The sequence below is a fragment of the Varroa destructor genome, unplaced genomic scaffold (genome assembly GCF_002443255.2).
Source record: "Varroa destructor unplaced genomic scaffold, Vdes_3.0 BEIS01000007.1, whole genome shotgun sequence".
Taxonomy (NCBI): domain Eukaryota; kingdom Metazoa; phylum Arthropoda; class Arachnida; order Mesostigmata; family Varroidae; genus Varroa; species Varroa destructor.
In genome coordinates this window covers 5,399,954-5,422,884 of record NW_019211460.1, presented here as the reverse complement: position 1 = coordinate 5,422,884, position 22,931 = coordinate 5,399,954, and the positions used below count along the sequence as shown (strand labels likewise).

General features: G+C 38.3%; 1 protein-coding gene across 5 annotated transcripts in view; it reads left to right on the top strand.

The window, feature by feature from the left end:
- LOC111253836 (BMP-binding endothelial regulator protein-like) overlaps positions 1–22,925 on the top strand; it is a 118,248-nt gene extending 95,323 nt beyond the window's left edge. For 4 of the 5 annotated variants that reach the window (XM_086974156.1, XM_022813923.2, XM_086974157.1 and 1 more), the window contains 4 exons: positions 11,659–11,823; positions 15,740–15,897; positions 16,155–16,517; positions 22,610–22,925. In XM_086974156.1, the coding sequence (XP_086830282.1) occupies positions 11,659–11,823; positions 15,740–15,897; positions 16,155–16,517; positions 22,610–22,697 (774 nt within the window). In that variant the 3' untranslated portion in view covers positions 22,698–22,925. The remainder of the gene's footprint in view (positions 1–11,658; positions 11,824–15,739; positions 15,898–16,154; positions 16,518–22,609) is intronic. The other variant, XM_022813924.2, reaches the window with a different exon arrangement.
- Positions 22,926–22,931: the final 6 nt, after the last annotated feature.

Genomic DNA, 22,931 nt, shown 5'->3' with positions numbered 1-22,931 from the left:
ATGAAAAAACAAATGATTTTTCCTTCAATAAAACAAAAGTTTCACTCGAATTGAAGAAATTAATTTCTTTATGTTTCGTTACGAATCCCCACGACCTTCTGCCATCTGTCAGCCGATTTATGCATTGCTTCTTGACAAAAATGTTTGGTTTAAAAATTTTTTCCTGTCCTACATCCGATATTGCCATTAATCATTACCTCAGATGGCCAGCTCCCAGCTCAAAACGAAGTGTGCCTACGCTTAGTTTCAAACCTGAAAGAAATTCCAAATTTGGTACTTAAGAACTCGCCCAGCCAGATTTTCTTTTTCAGTATCAGATATAGAGTTACTAACCTAATTTAGAGATAAAAAAAAAAATATAAGAATTTATCGGGGCGTTGTTTGGAGAGCAAACCTTGTTTGGTGGCTGCGAAAGAATCGCCCACTTAAGCTCTTGCAAAGTCGCTTTTATAATCTTTGTATGTACGACCTGCCACGATCGTGAAGAAAGATGACTTTGTCTTATCTATTGGGTCTCTTCGGTTAGATGACCTCGTTCACTCCATGCAACTGGGCAGATCTATACAGATCTTTGTTAACCGTCTTGTTCTTCTATAGCATTTATCAACGTGTAACATCCTCCCGGTCCCACCAAGGGTAAATTATCGTTTTTTTAAAATGGAGATCTAGTTTAATTTCAAGTTCGGGCGTACATCTCGGACGAACTTATCTTTTTATTTTATATCGTCATGAAAATACCACTTCTTATTGGTAATAGTTCTGTATAGAGACCTATTACTGTGACTGCGTGTTGCTTCGCACCAGGCGAGGCTGTGTTTCTTTGTCATATGCACTCAGTTCATGGGGCACTCCAATTCCCAATGACTGAGTAAATCCCGTAAATCTAAGGTGCTTGTCTATAGTCATACGACCGCAGTTCATTTCTTTCTTAAATTTTTTTCTTTTTGAAATTACAAATTATTTGTCAATCATCTTTCTTTTAAAATGTCTCCAATCTGAGATATCCTTCTGCATTTTTCAGTTCAAAAAACCCCAAGCTGCTGCTCGACCTCATGTAAAAAGCGAGCTAAAATAGGTGCCGGAAATGCGCTTTTTCTTTCTCACTTGAAACTTTCGTTCTTGGAGCCTATGCTTGCATGTTTCACAGTAATTATAATGAACTTACAGACATGTATTTTAAAGGGCATACAGAACCAAACCATTAGTAAAAAGAAATAGATACACTGGAGGTAAACCGAAAATAGTCATTTTCTGACTGTCTATATACATATTACCGAAAGTTATTGACTTTTTTTAAGCCCAACATTAAAGTAAATACCGCGTATATTTTCAGATCATATTACTAGACTAAGTATGCGATATTCTGGTCAATGCGCCATTTTTTTGTACCACCACAGTTCCATCTACGAAGATCTCCTGGTCCATTTTTTTCAATCGGTGGTTATAGGTAAAGGTCCAAATCAATCGTTTTTTCGGGCAACAAAAGTTCATAATGGAAGATACTTTTTTAATCCCATCGACACATAGCATCCCCTTCTTTAGCATTAGTCTGCACCTCTCCACAAATTGTGGAGTATTTTATTTTTTATATTTGTTGTTTGTATATTTTTATATTTGTTTTATGTTGTATACATTGTTGTTGTATGTGATCCATTTTTCACCAATCGTGACCGACCACTCTAAAACTGGCTTGATTTCGTCACGTTTTCGGAGAGTTTTGTAAATGGAAATATTTTGTGTCCATTCGTAACCGGTCGAGGAGGATCTCTTGTATCTGAAGCACTAAAACGAATGCGACAAAACCATCTTTGTGCCATTTTTTCAGATGTATATCTTCATCGTGATGGAATGATAGCGAATATTATTAGTATTCAAGGCGGTCTGTCTCGGGTCTAAATAAAGGCATTCTAACAATTTTAGCCCATCTACTGTTAAATGACACTAATGTCGATTTGACTTAACTCAAATTACGTAAGATATTTGCCTCTGAAGCCATCCGGCTAGTAAGGCAAAACTTTTTCGACATACCTATACAGTGGATAGCTAGATAAGCATTCGTAGACAGGCTGAATCTTAGACAATCATGTGTGATGACTGATGCAACTGGAAACACAAAACAATTGTAGCATTCAAGTTGAATATAGTCGTTGGTCGAAACGTTTCTGATGAGGGAATGTTTACAACACAATCAGAGCAAACTTGGTTACTTCGCACTTAAACGGGTAGCTTTGGTAACCCAGAGTAACAGTCGCCTAGCACAATAAGAGCCACGCTTGCTTTGCTAAACAAATTCGTCAGTGATGAGCAAGGCCATTCGAAAAAAAAAGATGACAGCTATCACAGGCCGTTTGCCGAAAATATAGTCTGCCTTATCGGGTCGCAAAAGGGTATAACAAGCTCCCAAAAAGGTTTAAGTCAGCTTAAACTAATTGGATGACGAGATTTTTCTGTTCGCTTTATAATCTTCACGTTAGGCCTCGTTTGGTGAGCAGGAACGATCATCGAAGTCTTCAATTATAAGGTTTTACGATTCCGACCATGTAAACGTCAACACACAAAAGGCAAATGGAGCATAATAAGCAAGATTTAAAGGGTGAACTAATTTGATGCACAAATTTCCGCTGATTTTCTGAATACGCATCAGCAGCTCCTATAGCTACCATTTTTCTTCATAAAGCCTTTACCATGATCTATCAAAGCTTTACGTAGCAATAACTGGCATATTTGCTGTTCATGATTACTACACCACTATATGCTAAAGGATAAGTAGCTTCCTGACTACTTTGAAATCTTGCTCTCGGAGCTTTTTGTCAGGGTTTTCAAAGCCAGAGAGGTGTACATGCTGTTGTCATCGTGCAACAGTAAGATATTTACCAACCACACTAAGAATGCATGGGGTAGTCTAAAGTTGGGCCTAGAGATAATCTGACTCACCAGCACAAGTCTGAGTAATAGGAATAGTGATAAATGCACCAATTGCTTCTCTTGCTAGATTCCCCAGACTACCCATATAGTCCTCGTAATAACCCCCAGGGACACGCGATGCTCTGGGTTTGAATGTGGGCGTAGATATACTTCGTCTCGTGTTGAGAGCCAGCCGTTTGATTGAACCGTCTGACGGCGATGTCGGACGTAGAAATTGAAATATTCTGACTGCTCGTATTATGCCTCTTACTCTGACAAGACCTTGAAGCAACGCTAAACGGTGTGGTATGGAGAAAATGTGTCTTTTAGGGAGGTCTACAAAATTTTCGACGTTTGATAAGGATTGTTGAAGCAACCAGTAGAAAAGAAACCCTCGGCGTTGCTACAGTTTTCAATGTATATGAATATAACATGAACTTTTCGCTTGGAACTTTTGCCAAAATACTTTTAGATGAACAAAAAAAGGTTAAAAACTTTACCGTGAAAACCGCTAATGGCTTTTTATCGAAATTCAAAGAACGGCGATAGCCACACCTTAAACGAGCAAGTAAAGGCCTAAATGTGCGCAAACTTAAGAAAAAACTCTTATTAGAGTGGGATGCTGGGTAATAGGCCGCCCTCGGAGAATTACAGGGCAAAATCGAGCTCAGCCTAAGACCTTTTAAGAAACGCTTCGGGGCGGTGGTCCGGCACAGAACATCAAAGCGTTGCTAATCAAACGCGATGATAGCGCAATGAAGTATTATTTTTAGTTCACCTTGAGCGAAGAAATGCTGACCGTGTTAAAAGCAATTCGTTTTTCTGAAAGAACCATAGGTTTAGTTATCGACCCACAATATCGCTCTAACAAAAATTAAAGAATTGCTTACCTACAAGGAATTTAAAAGCAAGAAAGTTTGCTGTATTTATCTCCTGCGGAATTGAATAGGGTCTACCGGGCGACTACAAGCATGCGGACGCCTTGTCTCCCACAAGAGCTGGAGCGACCTTCCCCTATGGCCCATAAGAACGTTTAATATATGCTCGAAGTTCTAGCGGATCAACGGAAACAATCTTAGCACTATACTATAATGACCCGCAGCCAAAAGAACACGACGGTTTCCAGTTCCAAAAGCTTTATTACGATTATTTTAGAACGGCATTTCAAGGCTCGTACGCCATTCTGCCATGATGTATCAAGTAGCCGAAGTTAAGCTTTTGTGAAAGACGTGTCGCTTGCGCCTACGCTTAGACTAATAACGTGCCGCTCGTATACGTTTATTCGCGAAGATGAAGGACAAAAGTGAACGGTTAAAGCAAAACATCTTTTATGTGGCTATATATTGCTGGACCAGGTATGTGTATATAACGACACGCAGAGACAGTAATTAGAGTACAGGAAAAGTCTTCATTAACATTGAAATCGTGGTTTACCTTTACCCAAAAAAGCAAAAATCCCGCGATTAGGTACTATCTAAAACAATTTCGTTACGAGTTGGAAGTTCGTATTGGTACGTACAGGCGATTAGAAATACGGAACGACTTAATATTGGTGAAAGATCATAAACAGTTTTAGAAAGATAACAGTGTGGCTGTACAACGAACGCCAATTTTTTCAGTACGCAATTTCTTCAGAGCGGATATTTCCAATAATGTAATTGGCCATTCAGCGATTTAACACACTAAAAGTCTAGGTGGAGTAGTGAAGAAATGTTGAAACTATCGAAAGTAGTGGACAGAAGATTTATGGGCCTGACAGTTTGTGTGAACCTGTTTCGTGAAACCTTTACGTTGCTACTTACTAACGATTTACTAGTCTGATTTCTAATAAATTCGATAATTACGAATCTTTTATCTTATGATATCGAAATTCGAAGTTTTAACATCTGTACGGTACTTTGCCGACTTCATCATTGTCTAAAATTGCTCAATAATAAAATGTTATTTTTATATATTTTTTTTAAAACAGAATGTTAGTCTAGAAGTACCCACATCACAGTTAACACAACGATGTACTTTTGTCATACAGTCACAATATTAACTCCCTGGAAGTTCCACACGTCACTTGGTCTTCTTATTATTATTTGGATTGTGCGCCTATCGCAGGAAAACTAAAATGCAATTTCTAGGAATAGCTGATTCGTGCGATCTCGTCGCATATGCATCATCGTGAAGAATACCATTGTATCATGCAAATGAATGGTGGATGAATGCTTTTACGACCGCTGCATGTATATCTATACCACGGTATCGGCCGAAGTGCATTCATCACGCTCATAACATATTTTTGTATTTGCGAATAGAAGTATTACGGTACTCCAACAGTACCGCAGACAGCTGTTCCGCGGCGCTCGGATTGTTCCCTTAGCCAGATCGGCCTGAAGATAACCGACGCAGGAGTAGCTTGTGTTGTTCGTAAGGATAACAATAACGGCGCCTTGTGATGCTGCTTACTGATCAGGGTATCCTGCGCAACTTGCTTAGTCACACGGAAAGTCGAGAAGAGTCGGATGAAATGAGTCCACGACAGTTAAAATGTATGTTGTCGGTCGACGGGAAACTCGGAGCGGGCCCGCAAAGCTCAAGTCCACTTTGATAGAAGACCAGGTTGGTAAAGGCGTCCTATGGCAGATGAGGCAGTTTGGAAGAAGTACCGGCTTCACACACAAATGCTCCTTATATCGCTCTTTCCGTCCGGAAATATCGCTCTTTCCGTCTGCCTGTACCTTAAGTACCGGAATGGCCTTCATGGCGCGCCAGAAGAACTTATTTACTACTTGGTTTGGCGGAGCAGCACAAGATTCAACTATTCTCCTCTTTCTTCGAATGAAAAGAAAATAACGGTCTCGCCTCATTGGAGCATGCTCATCGCCCACACCCAATTAGAAGTACTTATTTGATGTGTGATAATCAATGGCATCGCTGCGACGTCTCCCTTAAAGTGGAGAGCTACATGCAAGACATTCCATTCGCATTTCAATTTGTCGTCTTTTGTGACGGATGATTTTAAACCCGTATTCAAGCAATTTCAACACTCAGTGAGCTAGCTTCAAACAGAGGCTAGACTTGCTTTGCAAGTGCTTCGGTGCTCCGCTGCGTGAGCACATTAGTATATTCGTTTGAAGCGTTTTTCTGCCCATAATTACGATGGTGTTAATGTATCCGATTGTGTATGTATGTATACCCAGCAATCCGGTGATGCACCTGGGGGTTCATAGAGGGATGCCGTAAAATAAGCTTAGTCACGAGAGATTTTTTAGCTGCTAAAGCATTTTAGTAGGACTATTTAAGTTGAAAGGGCACTTTAAGGTTAATAACTAACATAACGGCTTACTGACATGTGCGGTTTTCAACAAAGTGTCTGTGATAACGTAACAGAACAAATAAGGTCGAAGGTTGACTTATCAGCGTTGAGCTTCAATGGTGTCTACGGCGATTTTCACTCGACCCGAGATAATGTCTCGGGCGGAAACGCGGTGGCTTAAATAAGTGACCTTACGCACGGCGAATCCTTGAAGTACTCACTGGCGATGCTTATAGTGGATATAATTCGCCGACGATGCTTGGAGATGTTCTTTAAACCCTATGAGAAAAAACGATCTGAATTTTCTCTATCTTGTTTAAGTGATGTCATCGTTCAATATATGTGAGGTGTCTCATGGCCTCGTGCTTATAGAAAAGCTGATTAATCCAGAATAGGTAGTCTAAACTGCATCCAACAGCGGCCTTTTTATCGCAGCGAACATGTTTTCATCCGCAATTTTTGGTACTGGCAGAAATCTGTTTATTTCGACAACAAAACAGCAAATTGGTCATGGCGGAAAACCGTATGGTGTTTTCGCAAATTGAGCCAAGATCTTTTCGCACTGAGCAAAGCGACAACGAGATTAAAAACTTTCTGCTGTGTTTGAAACCGACAATCTGCGTTATAGCCAATTTCCATAAAACTTTTAAACGATCCATGAAAGGTTTCCATAAAGCAGATTAGAAAATCTTCTATAAAGTTTAAATTCAAGGAGCTCAGATATGAATCCAAATGGCTTGAAAAGCCATTTTTGATACGCCTGATTTTTTGTACAAAAATTAACAACCGTTCAGAAGAGAATAATATTTAATATCAATTAAATTATTTAGATAATTTTTTGAATTAGTTCTTTTGGGACATTTTCGGCCTCTTTACTTTTTCAGGCTCCTTGGCCATTTTGAGCCCTTATATTTCTGAGGCTTGCCATAAGCCCAAGGTTTCATTGCGCAATTGTTATACGTAGAATACTGATTGTTTGTATCTTTTAAAGCTACACTTTAACCAAAGTACGCCTACCAATATTTAAAGGTCTTTATTATCTATTAAAAACATATTTGCGTGTTTAAGAAGGAATATATTGAAAACGAGTAGTTATTTAGATCCCGTACTAAAGATATAATCGCGATGAATGGTGGTTGCATTGAATAAAATTAATTGTAAAAAATAACACTTCCAATACATGCAAGAATGTTGCATTTGTTTCAATCTTAGAAACAACTCACCAGGGAAACTCCCTGCTTAGAGGCACTACTCAGCATATATTGTGGTGCTGCAAGCATTATGAATCAACGAACAGATACGTGTCTATGGCTATGTAAAATCAGATCTACCAGCTAACGGCAGAACTAACCCAGTTTACTTTGGTAGCAACGGTGATGTGGCTAGCAATATGGAAACGTTGGTGAACCGGGTAGTAGGTCACCTCACAGGGTATTGTAGGTTTACAAATCTTACTCGAAGAAATGGGCGCCTATGTAAGTATCGTTGGACAAAATGCTGCCAACAATACGATACCTGTAATAACCGTCTTGTGCGTGATATGGCTCACGTACAAGGAAAGCGGCTACATTAAATGTCTTCGATAATGTAGTATTGGATGGTTTTCCTCCAGAAACAGCCGGGGCTAGCCCGTTCGTTTGCTATTGCAAGAGGGGCAGGGAAATTTTCTAAACATTTCTATATGCGAAACCGGAACCGTTAGATAAACTAAGGATCAAGCTCGAACGTTGAAATATTCATAAATCGAGATCGAGTTTCGATGGTACTTTTCACGCTGAAATCTTCTAATTTATACGTGTGTCACAATCCGGATTATGCTAACTTCAGATTTCACATAACAACAAATAAAGCTGTCGGTGTTCGTTGGGCCGAACATGTTTAACATGTCGAAAAGAATCTTTATGATAGGTCGATATATTTTCATTTACTCGGTTCTGATAAAAACACTAATAAAGACAAATAACGTTCTTGGTGAAAGGGATGAAAATTTCGCGGACGGATGAAAGGTTTCTATTACAGAGCCACGCCGAATTACTCACAAGCTGGGGATACTGGGGGTCGAGAATGGACCCGTGCAAGCAGTCGTAGTACCCCAGCGACCACTACACTGAACGAACAAAACAAGAGCCTTTAAGGAATGCGGATTGGTAGAAAGGGTATCCATGCAACACTTGGAACACGACTGCTATCGGCGACGACTAGGAGAAATGTACGGAGACTCTACATCTCAGAGATGTGCCTTAATGTACAGAAAAAAATGCTATTGAAGACTAAAGCATCCAGAGCGATATGCACTCTATACCATTCAAGAAAATGACAGCTTGCAGCCGTTGAAGTGCTTGACGTGAATCACTATAACATGATGTAACTATGATCTGTACGATAGCGAAACCGAAATCTTGGCTCCGCTCCGCGGGAATGTAGCTTTAGACATTCTCCACCGGTATTTGCAACCTATGTTTTTAAAAATAAGAACACGGCTGCCTGGAGAAGAAGTAACGTCAGATGACTTAAGGCGAAATGACTTCTTTGAGGTATTCCACAAAGACAAACTATTACATGAAGAATGAGTTGTTATACCTGTGAGAAGTGAAGTATTTTTTCATCCGAAATTGATATGAAACCCTTTTGGCCCAAAATGATTGCGTCTAGCATCACAAATAGACTTTGTGTCAATTAACTTACCGTTTAAACTACGTGCTAGCATTAATTGGAAAAGAAATTAGAAACAGAAACAAAATGTGACAATTCTGCAGTTGTTTCGCATCATTTAAATCTTTCGTGTATTGACCAGGCATACTCGACCGAGGGCACACTGCACATACTAAAAGCAAGGACAAAGAAACTCAACCAAGTAATATTTCGCAGCTTCTAGGGGATCGTACCGACATATTACAAACACGACCTTTTTCCGCGACATTGCATCGCTGACCTGAGTCTCAAAGGTTGAGACGCTTTCTAAACTGATCGGCTTGGAACTACTTCTTAGTAAAAATTCTGCATCTCCGTAGACGATGAGCAAAGCTATCGCCAAAAATCAACTATGCAAATTGAAAGTATGTTGCAATAAGAGCGAATCCGGACCAAATAAAGTGGGGCATGTGCTTTAACAGCCGCCGATGTGAACAGTATATACGAAAATGTAAGCGTACGCACGCCTTCAAACTGACAGTATAATAATAAGTTAACGAACATTTATGCATCCGTCACTAGAAGAAAAGTGTGATTAAAGTTTTTTCCAAGTGATCAGAAAGCAAGAAGTATTCAGAAAATGTATACGAAGCACATGCACATTCATAGTGACAACTTGAAAATAGTAACTGCAAAGGACGCATTGAGTTTTTTAGGCGTAGGAAAGCGCAGATACGCAGTACTCTCTCCGAATCCACATCTCTTTCGAACGACGAATTGCTGCGGCTCAATTGTCGGATATAGCGGATCCCCGGCTGCTTCGTAAAGACCCCCCCCCCCTCTCAGATTCCCTCCACGTTCATGATGTGCATGTCAGCGCAGTGAAGAGAGTAAAGCAGCTGAAGAAACTGGAGGTCAAAAATGCTGAGACTTCCGCCACACTTATAGAGCTTGAAATCTTAATTTACACATCTTTTCATTAATTTCACCTATTGCAATAGTGTTGTGCTTGGTGCATAGAAGCTTGGGCCTACCAACAAAGAACGGTATCACTATGTCGTAGTAGCATGCAAACTGTTAGAAAATATTATGTATACTGCTGTAAAGATATTACCCAGCCATTATTGGAAACACAATTGTGATGAGCGAAATTCATCATTATGGCTTAATGTTTCGAGGTGGTTTACATCAACGTCAAATCAACGTTCAAACGATTCACCCACTTGAAGTTTTATAAGATCCTTTTCCAGCTTGACGTCGGCAATCTTCTAATGAAATAGATATACGATTATCTTAGCGGCCGTACCTTGGGTCAATTGGAAATAGATATCGATAGAGCCATCCTGGTATCCCTCGTGTATACTTTGTAAACGAATTTAGTAATGTACGTATTACACCCTGCCAGCGTTTGTCAAACGTACGACGTAAATATTAATGCTGGAACCAACAGAGACGCGTGCGATTTAGTCTTGCGAGATAAGCTAGACAAGTTTTCCGAATGGACTTATAGATTAGGTTTAAAATGTGCCGTTCTGGTACTAATCATGTATACCATATTGGCAGATCTAATTTACACAGTTTACACAGGCTATCTACGGTTGTCGCAGTCATCACTTTAAAAATATATAGAACATGTAACGGATACATTGTTTCACTGAACCACTCATAACATGTGGAGCATGCATATAGTGTCCAAGAGAAAAAAAGTCGCCGGAAGCCTTAAGAACTGAGACACGTACGCAAAACAAGCTGCTCCCGAATGGGGGAAAAGAGCTAAAACACTGACTAATTTCCATTAAATTTAACGTTAGTAGTACGCAAGCGTTCGAACGACTAAATTCAAGTCAAAAACGGTGGTTTTTTTGACATGATTGAAACAACTTGCACAGCTCACATTTTACTAAGATTTGTGCCCCAAAATTATGCGGAAACAACCTATTACTGCGCGAGCAATTGTAAAACAGTATGTAAAAAAAGTACCATTGTAACAAAACGTTTAAGTAAAGTGTATGATTCGTACTGTTACTAAACGCGGTCTTAGAGTTTAACAACGAATGGAAAATGCATTTAGTCGGTATCGGATAGCCTTTGATAGATTCTTTTCATGATCGTAATAGTCTATTTACCTTACGGGCTTACGGTAAGCGTTACGAAAATAGATGTACGCTTGAGCAGGAATTTTCGGATGTGCAGGTATGTATGGACTTGAGCGCAACCACTCGGAACAAGCAGATCCGATAATGGCTTAGAGTCAAACAAAGCTCAACAATGTTATAAGTAGATTTGACGCTTCATACAACTTAGTCAGACGCATAGAACAATTCCAGCTCATCAGTAACAAGGAATATCGAAAGATTCAAGTTAGAGAGGAACTTCCAAATTAGGCAAGAACTAACGACAACATTCTCAGTGACCCTTCACCATCATAAAAACAAAAAAATGTTTCTTTTTTTGTTAAAACAAACGTCAGGTGGTGTCTAAATCCAATCGAGCATTACACATATAACCCAGGTGCCATTACGAAATGTCTGCATAATGGCGGCTTCTACGCTATCAGTAAGGTTAAAGTTTAGAGATAGTATTGTGGCCTTGTTCTTTGCCCTCACGGAAATGTTGGGCACGCCGATAATACAAACAAGACATAGTCAGGACGAATGAACAGTGATTAAGCTTTATCCAGGACAAACTAATTTTCCTCGAAAATGCGAAAGAAAGCTACAGCTTAAAATACACAAAACGTAGTATCGACTAAGGGATAATATTTTTATTGTAACTGGTCGTATTTTCCGCTATGTCTTTGTTTGCACAAAATATTTCAGTTGCTTTGGAATGGGGACAATTATGTTGAAGTGTCAGCATCGCCCAGTCTGAAGGGTTCCCTATGCGGACTTTGCGGAAATTTCAATGATAAGCAAGATGATGAGTACACTACAAAGCGTGGAGTCGTCGCTCAGAATGTCAATGACTTTGGATCATCTTGGAAGGTATATAAATATTAATGCACACCGATTATGAATGTTCCATGTGAAGTTCTAATGCCAAGTCAAATATATTTATCTGCAGCAGGTGATATTCTATTTGTTTCGTCTGTGAATAGAGAGTACACAGTACCTTTGCAATTTGTGTTCTTTTTAGAATTCCATATACTCGTAACAGCCGTCACAGCTAGCTACATTTATCTATTTTAAAAAAGTGACAACAAAATTTGAGATGATTGTAAAAACATACAAAATACTCAGATTTGAAGCCAACATTAGATTCCGTTCGCCTGAGTTTTTAGAGTAGCCGATTACGTTTTTTTAATTGTCCTAATTTTACCAACTTAACGGGTTAGAGTGGTGGCTCACCTAGATGGGCAGAGTTTTATTCAGATAACATTGCTAATTAGGCAGCTTCCGACTTTCCTTTTAACGTTCCGCTTTTAACGGAAAAATTTGGTGCGCACGTCTCTTTCAACGCAACGAATCACTGTTGGTGACATAGAGCTCGTTGTTTGCCCAGAGACACAGGTCTTCCATAATTTCTTCTATTCAGACATAATGCATCCTATTTATTTCATTATAAATAACACGTATGACGTCAAAAGATTCCTGCAGTGATCCAAGAATATCGATAACATGAATAATTTAGTGGCGTAACTAAGCACTGACTCAAGGACCATGAGCTATTTTTTAAATGAAAAAAAAAACCTTAACTTTTCACTCATAAAAATTAGTCTATGACACTCTCGCGCTTAGGTGATAGCAGTAAATCGTAATGCCACTTATATCCCATTAATAAAAGGTCATTTGAACGTTGGGCAAACTGTTTGCTATGGGACGGTTTTGCTGTTGAAATTTGAACGAAGATCGATGGCAGCAGAGATTCATTTAGCTTCATTTCAAATTGTCTAGAATCGTACAACCGTTTTATAAGAACCGATGAATAACATTTATTATCTGAACCATGCTACGCTTTCTACTGGCATAGTAAATGGTTCACGATTACTTGTACGCTATGCCATTTTAACAGAATAAGGTAAAAAATTAAACAATTTGAATGATAGTTTCTATCGCGAAAATTAAGCTCATTCAATATGGAGGAGAGAACAAAACAGGACACTATAGAACAGTATCATTTGTGTGCTTCTTAAAATAGTCGTTCTCAAATTTAGAAATTACATTTTTGGTAGGGTTTTTTTGCTCACTTCTCCGTAGTACAATTACAAATAGAGCATTTTGAATGTTCAATTATTACGGTATATATTATTTAGTTAATTTCGGTATTATAATGTTGCCAGGATCTCCGCGGTAATTGATAGAACGCTGTCGTGCCAACGTTTCTTAACTTAATCCAGCTAATCTTAAATATTAACGCGAGGTGGCTAAGTTAGTTTTCGCGCAATACAGCCCGAACTTTCCATTATATAAAGAAAGGCCTCTTAATAGATTCGCAAGGTTTAAAAAACTCATAGTGAACGATGCCTTTGCTGGTCCGCTGAACATTTGTATAGCACTATTTCAGTTTTCGATATTTCGAGGCAGGCTAACTTTTGTTTCCCGATATCGTTTATTCGCTTGATTATCCTACTAGTTGCAGCTCTCACACAATCCGAGCTAAAAAGCTTTGTGCAGGGTAGCACTTTTCTAGCTTAAAAACAAACGATACGCAGTAGAATCTGGTTAAATCTAAGTTGAAGCTAGCACTACACCCTCATTCAAAGATGTGTCCTAAACATTTGAAGCGCGGCAGGTTTCTCTCACTTCGCGAAAGCCCTTAGCCGCATAAAAAAACACAGTTTTATTTAAAAAAAAAGTCACTTTCAAATGTGCACGAGGCTTTTTCAAGCTTATAATAAAAGCTAATATTGCTTTAAATTACTCTGCGAAGAATGCATCCATTACAAGCAACAATTGTTGAAGCCAGCTCACATTGTTAAAACCTTTTCGGTAAAAATAGTCATACTTATGTTCTTATCAATACAATAATCTGGGCTATTAGGAGGCTTGGTAGAAGGGATCAAAGATGCTGCTACTATTTTAGGTGTGTTTTAAACAACATTAGATTTACTTTTTCCTCAATTGACCGAGCTGAGGTCTGAAAGTAAGCGTTTCATTAATAACAGGCGTGTCGGCAACTACCAGTAGATGTAAGATTTCTATTCGAAATCAGTAGAAACGTTACTGTCTGACAATCCTAACCTTTTATCTATATGAAGGGAATATACGTCCATTTGATATATTGAACTGGGCGGAGTTAATTAAATAACCTTTAGAAAGTTGAAAGACCTTTATGCCATGTAAGGTAAAACAAGGGGATATCGGTATTTGTATGACGTCTTATCCTTACTGAAAATAGCGTTCTGGGAGCTTCCCAACAACTGCGTACTCGTGTATTCAACTTCATGTCAAACTTCGTTTGTTCGAGGGAATCGGTCATAAAACAACTGTGCGCCACAGCTACTTCATGTCCTATCTATGCTGTAAGCGGGTTTTCTAATAATAGATTGCCTCTACAGTACATAACCTGCGCGCAGCTCGTAATGAACCCACTTTTTCCGCATCTTTAATGCCTTCGTTACAATTCCATAACGTATACCTCGAAGAATTTTATGTTGAGGATTCATACGAACGTCACTTAATAATCGAAGTTGCTTTGTATGAATTTTTCTTTAATCTGGCCTTTGGGCTAAATATACAAGCTAAAAAAAGAAATTCAACGACAGTTAACAAATGCATTTATGTTAGAAAATGTTAAATACATCTGAGCTAGGAAGTGTGACTTAAATCAACTTGTAGCGAAAACTTGCTTTGCACTTATTAATCTGCCTAAGCAGGTACCATTGGAATATTTAACTTAGTTCAGTTGAAGTAAAAGACACCAATCTTCAGAAATACCTTAACTAGAAACTGCTAGGATGCTGGCATTTTTAAAAATACTGCTTCATTCGTTGGCTTCATTGTACATTATTATGGTAGGTTTCGCTATTTCAGTTAGAACCTATTTCTGTTATTTATTTACTGTTGCGGATTGATTAATCCATGTTTAGACGTGTTTGTGTAAATTACGTATAGGCTTTCAACAACGGTTGGCGGAATACGTTTTTGACAACTTCATGATTAAAAATTATTGCTTATTACGTTATAATTGTAAGCGCTCTTATTTTCCATAAGCCATAAGCATTCCCCTAAACATTACTACGTTTAGTTTGAGGTACTTCTTCCTTCAGGCTTCAGGCCATATTACCAAAGCCTAAAAAGATTTTTAGTCTGTCCGCCAGGTTATGAAGCAGGTTTCAGCTACACATAGCGCGAACATATCGCAAAATAATCGTACCATATTTTACAGTTGCACTCTAAGGGGTGCATAGGAACCAACAAATCACTTCTTCTTTATATAAGTTTTTATATATATTTCTATACAAGTTTATAATGAGCGCTAAATCTATAAAATCAGCATCAAATTGATACTTTTAATAACTAATATTCCTCTACTAGTTTTACATATGTATGGCATATAGTGGAGTTGAAATGGTGGCTTCTAGGATCAGCAGCCATGGGCTTTTTTGCAAGCTAACGTAATTGTGGCCTCTTAGTACAGGCATGTGTCAAAAACGAGCAGTGATGAGAAAGTCAACCGATTTAAATTAACAACTAAGTATTTGCAAGACAAAATCTATGACTGTGGTGCCATTAAAGACGTTAGTATCCCCAAATAAATTGCTTAATCCAAGTTTGATCAGGTATTATATTTAATAATTCAGGCAAGGAGTTACTATTTTTAAGGCATTTCTTAACCATGATTATGGACGAGTGTCCAGGATGGTATCTCATTGTATTTGTTCTCCAAATTACTTTAACCCTTGGAGGGGTAAGAACTTCATCGTAAGTTACAGTTTATGTGAAATTATTCGTGTTAAAGGTTGGGCATCGTAAAAACTGTCTGCAACCCGTTCCGCATTCAGCGTGCAAAGACGAGGACAGGATTAAACGGCGAAGGAACGTTACAATATGCGGCAAATTGAAAGGAGGGCCATTTAAACCTTGTCACAAGCATGTCAATGCTGTCCCATACATACGGTGAGTGGCTGGATCATTGTGAGCGAACGGCATGTCCCAGAGATTGGAGGATTATAGAAAGTAGGAAAAACGGTAGTTTGCTTGAAAATAAGTTCAATTAGCCTTCTATTTCAATTAGTCAATTAGCAAACAACCGTGTCTTTGATTTCGGACCTAATCACCATGTAATTATTCATCTTTAGCAGATGCAGCGCAATCTATAGCTGAATGCTTAGACCTTGCACTCATAATAGTTTTTTTGTTCGTTCTGATGTCAGGGCGTGCCAACTGGATATGTGCAGCTGTGGTGCCGAAAATGGTCGCTGTTACTGTTCTGCAATGGAGGCTTACGCCCGCGAATGCGCCCGGGCAAACATTACACTCGCCCCACTGGCAGGTCCAAGCGTTAAAAGTGTCAGCGGCACTTGGCAGGAGCAGACAGGATGCCAGCATCACTGGTGTCCCGCCCATTCAACATGGACGCCATGTGGCGGTGTTTGCCGAAAAACTTGTAGAAACCATGTAAGGCAATCTGCGCCTCAATGCAACAAAAAGTGTGTGGCCGGGTGTCAATGTAATCCAGGACGAATTTGGCAGGACAACCGCTGCGTAAAGCCAAATGAATGTTTGCGTCGTCTAGGGTAAACATTTTTTGAGTAAAATGTGAGAGCTTTAGAAGATTTGTTGACGTTAACAATGCGGTTGTGGCTTCTAAATAATTTATTATTAGTGTGGGATGGAGTGTTGAAGCTTCTACATAATGCTGTCTATGTGACATCTTTAGTTCACGTGACTACCATGGCGCCCGTTCGGTGCGCCAGTAGCCCTGTTCCAAAGAGCGAACAAGAGGAAAAAGAGAAGCAGGCTTTGTGCAAAATCATGAAACGTTACTAAGATGAATCTTGTAATCCAAAACGTCATTTAATGATAAAGAACAGTAGCGAATTTATTAAAAAAAACGTGAATGCATAGTGTGCCTAATAACCTAATTAAGCCACAGCTCATCTGCCAAGTGGCATATGGTAGTTTCACTTCTCAAGAATGCTTATTATTTATATATTGTCTTTTTTTCTATTTCTTCCGATGTGACATTGATCTCCTCATTTTTTTGTGGTTCGAAAAATATTTACGATAACGAACCACTTAACTATAACTAGTAATGCAACTTACATAGGTACTAGAAAACGAGGTGTGATATAAATATACAATGATATAATATTTTTGACCCTACAGGAGAAACGTATGCTTTTTTCGTTTTCGCTAAGCGTGTCGCGGTCTCAGAACGCTTTCTGTCATCGAGTTTTCCCTTCTAGAATAGGTGCTCACAGGTTTAATATGGACATGAAGCGACCATACTCTGCTATATCATAGATTAGCCGTCGCCTTTCAATGAAAGTTCCCTGATACGTTTCTCCGAATATATTTATTTACCTGACTGTGTCTCATAGGTGAGTCGATGCCTCTAGGATGCAAGCCATATAATGTAAAAAGCAATGACAAGACTGGTAAAAGCGAATATAAAATGCCAAACTGCTAGCCTTAGGTTTGACGGCGCACAGGTGGTGATAGAGCAACCTAAGTAAGTGAGGAAACTAATAATAAAACATTTGTTTGTTTATTAGCATTACAACCAGCCGTGAATATGCGGAAACGTTTTGATATGGGTAAACTGTATAGTATGGACTTAATCAGATGTTTGATGTCCATTTAAAGAGTATTAATAATTGCATTCAATTACACTACATTTACATATAATTTTTGTCAATAATAGTTAACATCTCATAAGGTTTATTCATCTGGTAGTATTTTCTCGGTGAAAGATTTTACTATGCCTCTCTTGATAAAATATGGTACAATTAGCTTTGCTATCACAACCTCACGTTTGTTTATATAGACGTAAACATAGGCGAACATTGAATATAACATCGTAACACTTCAGCGTAAAATATGGATTTTTTTTTTTAATAATGAATACTAAATATCAGGTAATAACATTATGAATTAGGTCTAGTTAATTAAGTTATTTACTTCTATTGGTAATTCAATTAAGTAATTCAACAAATTTTCGAGGTGTTGTGCCTTCGTTGGTCCTTTGGATATAAACACTCATACTGACTCATATCGTAATTGACATAATTGTACTTGATAGCCCTACGTTACACACCGCTTCGTATAAAAATTTATTGTTACATTTGTATGGTCTTGTAAATATAAGTACGACAGAGAGATGCCACAGTTCTAAATTGTGAAATATTTTTTTGAAGTATGACGCGAGCTATAGTATTATACTGGTTTGTTTATGCAGCACATTATGTCCCCCTGGCAGTCATTCTAAAACAACTAAGATTGCTATAGAAAAATAAAAGTTTGCAAAACGAGTTTATTTAGATTCTTTAGACGTTCTCACCCGCCTTCTCGGCTCTCGTATGAGTAATGTAAAGGTTATTGTTCCGCAGTCTATATGAAACGATGACCATTAAACGACAGATGGTGATATAATGTGCAGGTGTCATAGCTATTTGAATCGGGTGTCTTTAAGAGACTGAACACCTGATTAGCTATACGCCACCATGCTAAGGTGCCCACCAACCTTTGCTGGCGGACTAATGATTCGGGACTCTGAAGCAATATAGAACTTACCTAGAGCTCTTCTAGATTTTTTTTGAGGAATTTAATTAACATTAACAAACCACAAATCATCCGACACAGAATAATAATATTACATAATAATTAAAGGAAATAATTGATGGATTCGATAAACGAAAATAAATATAAGTGACGACCTAACAAGACTTTTTATGGAAACAAAATCTTAACGAATTAGTGAAATATTCTTTGTTGAGGTGAGTCTCGGCTCGGAGTGTCTCACAGCGTTCTGCTATGGGATCCGTTTAGACAATGCTTCCTGGAGCTAAATTATGATCACAGTTTAACTTGAGCTGATACAACAGTGGCTAGGTAATTGGTAAATTCATTTGCAGTAGTGGAAAAAGGTCAGCCATTCTTATGTTACTTGGCCAAATCAGAGAGATATAGCCGGCACCTAATAATATATCAATAGTGCATTTCAGTCAGTAAGACCTACGCATCGAAGTTTATTACTCAGTAGTCACGACCCCACAATTATTAACTATCTTTTCCACTTGATCATCTCATTTTCCGGCATGGGCATTTGCCAGCTGTACGTTGTGTGTGACGCTGATTATAGTAGCAACTAACACGATTGGTTGACTTTTACGCTTAGCCGAAGATAAACGGACATGCGCCGGCAGGTTCCCTAGTACTGCCTCATTCGAGGCAATTTTCCTAGAGTAATCTGTTAACTTTTTGTAGTCATTTCATCAGTGTTTGATTTCCATGAATTACGCTGAGCAGGGCACAAGCTGCATAGATTTCTTTATAGATCTACCCCCTATATCTCTACCCCTACGTATCTCGTTCTCCCATCAAAATGCTTAAACAGTACTGCTAGCGCGCTGTAATGATTTCAGCTTTAATTATAAATTTGTGCTGAATTTAAATTAGCGACAGCTCTTGCTCGGTAAGGGACCTACATTTTTGTCAGCGTCTGATTGTAGTTATATTTCTTTTATTTCAATGTTTGTATCACTAATCTCGTTACTTACAATGGTTGGTTGATTGCTTTGCTAAAATAATTCCACTTTTCGATAGCAACGTCTTAGATAATATGCTACTTTATTGCGACCAATCCGTAAACGCACTGGACGTATTCTAATATACATACGTACATACATACATACATACATACATACATATCTACAAACGTGCTCGCACCGAATCGACCAACCATGAGACTTATTCTAGTCTATTTGGCTTAGATATAGTTAGTTTACATATAGAGAAGGATATAGTCTCGATTCGTATTTTTTCTTTCAATGAAAAAACGTTTAAACTCATCCCTTTTGATAATCTTCTTGTCTTAATTTTAAGCAATTATGAGCATATGCTTTTTTCTCTTTCAATCTTTAGCTTGTCGAGCTTTTTTGTTTTGCTTTTTCGCCCACATTCGGTCAGTTTTCTCGCAGTGGAGATAAAGTCCTTGTGATAGCTTAGTGGTAACGTGTTAGCGTGCTAATTTTAAGGAAAGGTTCTCATCTAGGGCTAAACCCAGGCATAGACAGATTTTGTTCTGCGCTGGGAACCAGCCGTATGATGGAACGCCTCACGACGACAAAAGACCTAAAACTCGAAACATAAAAACCGACTGCAGTACTCCCGTTACGCGCACCTTAATTAATCAGTGCAGTGTGGAAAATCTATCAGTTTCTAGTTATGCCCTTGATTTGAAAAAGAATGTTCATTGTGTCGTCTTCTGGCCATTACTTGCATCTTAAACAGTGAAGTTGCCGTGATTTCTCCACAGTAGCTTTAGTTTTTAAATTTAAAAATGCTTATTACGTAATTGCTGCGCAAGTTATAATAATAAACATAATAATAAACAATATCTTATATCCTAAAAACGTTTCTGTGTGCATTGGCGCACCTTTTAATAGTCAAAAGACCTATTAAATAAGATTAGTTTTTGGTTAGAGAAAATTTTGAAAGAGTATCACTTAGAAAAAAATTGCCCTAGTAAAAATGCTAAGTTTACAGGCAATTATGCTCCTCTACAAAGTGCGAGATAATACAAAAACTGAACAATGCATACACGTGTGTGTTGAAATTCGAAGCTGATTTTTAGGAGTGGTGAAAATCGTCAAGAGAAACATTTCTTTCTATGAAATTATTATTTTATTACTAAGCACCGGCATTTGTGTAATAGTTACATGATAAATTTCAAGTAAATTGATTAAAAAGAAAAAATAACGATAAATGTAATACCACTGATTTTTTAATTTATCACTCTAACTTGCGTTTGAGGTTCTATTTAAAGTTTTTCCTCATTGTTGCTTACCTGCTACCACCCTGTCAAGTCAGCTTCTCAGTTTTATTTGGTACGTCCAAGTACCGATCTGTCTAATGCAATGTTGAAGTTAGATGGTGTTGTGGCAAACCTTTTTCTCCATATTGTGAGAGACTTTTCTATTGTGACTTTTCTATTGATCGTAAGCATGTTTATGCATACTCACCAGATTTTAAGTAGATCAACTTTTAGGAGCTGCAGGCTATCTTATCTGAATAACTACCTTTACTTATTTTCAATCAGCTGATTTAAAATCGATCACTTTTGCGCAAATATTGATCTTGTTTTCTTTCGATTTCTTCATTCCTCAGAGGATTGAGCCCGAATTATACAAAGTAAGATAAATGAGGTATAAACTAAGGTCGTAAGAAAACCGACTTATTTCCTTTACGATCGACAACTTGACAAACAATTGATTTGCTCTTCAAAAAACTGAAGTGCATAATCTTGTCATCGCCTCAAGCGAACTGGCATCTCTTTTTCTATGTCGGTTATTGCAACATGTGTTAAAATTTTGTATATACTAAGCGTCTGCTGAGCAAACAAAAGATCAAACATAAAAGCACTTCCGGGGCCGTAGGTCGAAGGGGAGCCATTTTCAGCGTGTTGTATAAATGGACTATCTGCTGGATTTTTAGCAGAATGATGCAGTTTTGCAGTGCTGCCTTTTTCTTATTTTTTAAAACCAAACCTATAAACATCTGGCGTTCGGAAATGACTTTGCAAGACTAATAAAAGCTTAAATAATTGATTGTACATATATTTCCGTTGATTTCTGTTTAGTAGAACCTGCCGGTATATATATTCATATTAATGTGAAATAACGGATTGGCAATCCAATACAGTGTCATTGATGGCTATTCTCGCAGACCTCTTTTTCTTTTAAATAATAGACTTGTTTGCAAGCCTTTGCGTTCAGCACGCTAAACTTCAATGCCGAGTGAAGGTCAGATTGACTTAATTGGCGACCTGCACTATCTTAATGTAACTATTAAATGCTGACGTAGTAATTCATGTAGCGGAGTATAGAAGAAAATGCGCATCGGTCGGCTGCATAAGTAAATGATTCACTGAACTAGTTTGGTTCGTTCGAGGCCACGTGTGTAGTTCCCATTCATTTGCGCAGATTATATTTGCACATTTTCATTCTGAAATAGAGTAGGTGGAGGTCGACTAAAGGAAGATCAACTATAAGGCAAACCTTTACAATAAGAACAGCAACTAGAAACTATTGTACTAGAACGATAGGTAGTGTTGGGGCTTGCCATTCGGTTTTCTTGCGTCTCTCTTAATTAACAGGCTTTACCTGCAGGTTTGATCCGGAGCTCGCTGCTTTTAGGGTCTTCCGTTGCTGTAGACTATGGAATTAGGAAATATTCGTTAACTTAGTTTACTTCCTGCGGGTGAAGGATTGCAAAAGTTTGCCCACAGACCTGTTAATGGACATCATATTTTTACGTGTTTCGAGGTTACGTTTTTAAAAAGTGACTCTACTGCTTGCCTCAAAAGAAGATCGTACGTGTCGTAAAAAATGAAAATCATGTAGTCGAGGAAGACGAAAGAAGGGGCGGACATGATTGTGGATAGGAAAAGAAGTATCCATTAACAGATTCTTAATACACTCCGATCAAAGCACACGGTTTTTAGTTTGGTTCTTCACATAATTCTCTCATAACTAGATTTTGAATCGTTTAAAAGCATTCGGTGATTGGGGTGCGAGTCCAAACAATGCAGCAGTAGGTTAGAACAATTTACAGAGCAGGCCAGACAATTTAAACGATGAGTTTATCTCTGTACAAATTTGTTCAGCGCTGTTTGTAGGCAGCCCCAGGAACTGCAACAGCCCTCGAACCTTAACGTGATAAAGGATGCGACACAAGTCCGTATTTGCCAGTGATACTCGGCTGAGAGTTACCGAACCGATTCTCTTAAAAGGAAGTATATAATACGACTATCCAACTACACCGAAAGCAACGTTACAAAAGCACACGCAACTGCTCGGGCTGCAAACTCCGACAGAACTAAGTGATACAGATTTAGAAATTTCTAATAGATTATTAATAGTGTAATACATATTACGTTATTAAAGATACAATAATTAGCTGGTATGAGTAAACGCTGTTTCATGTAT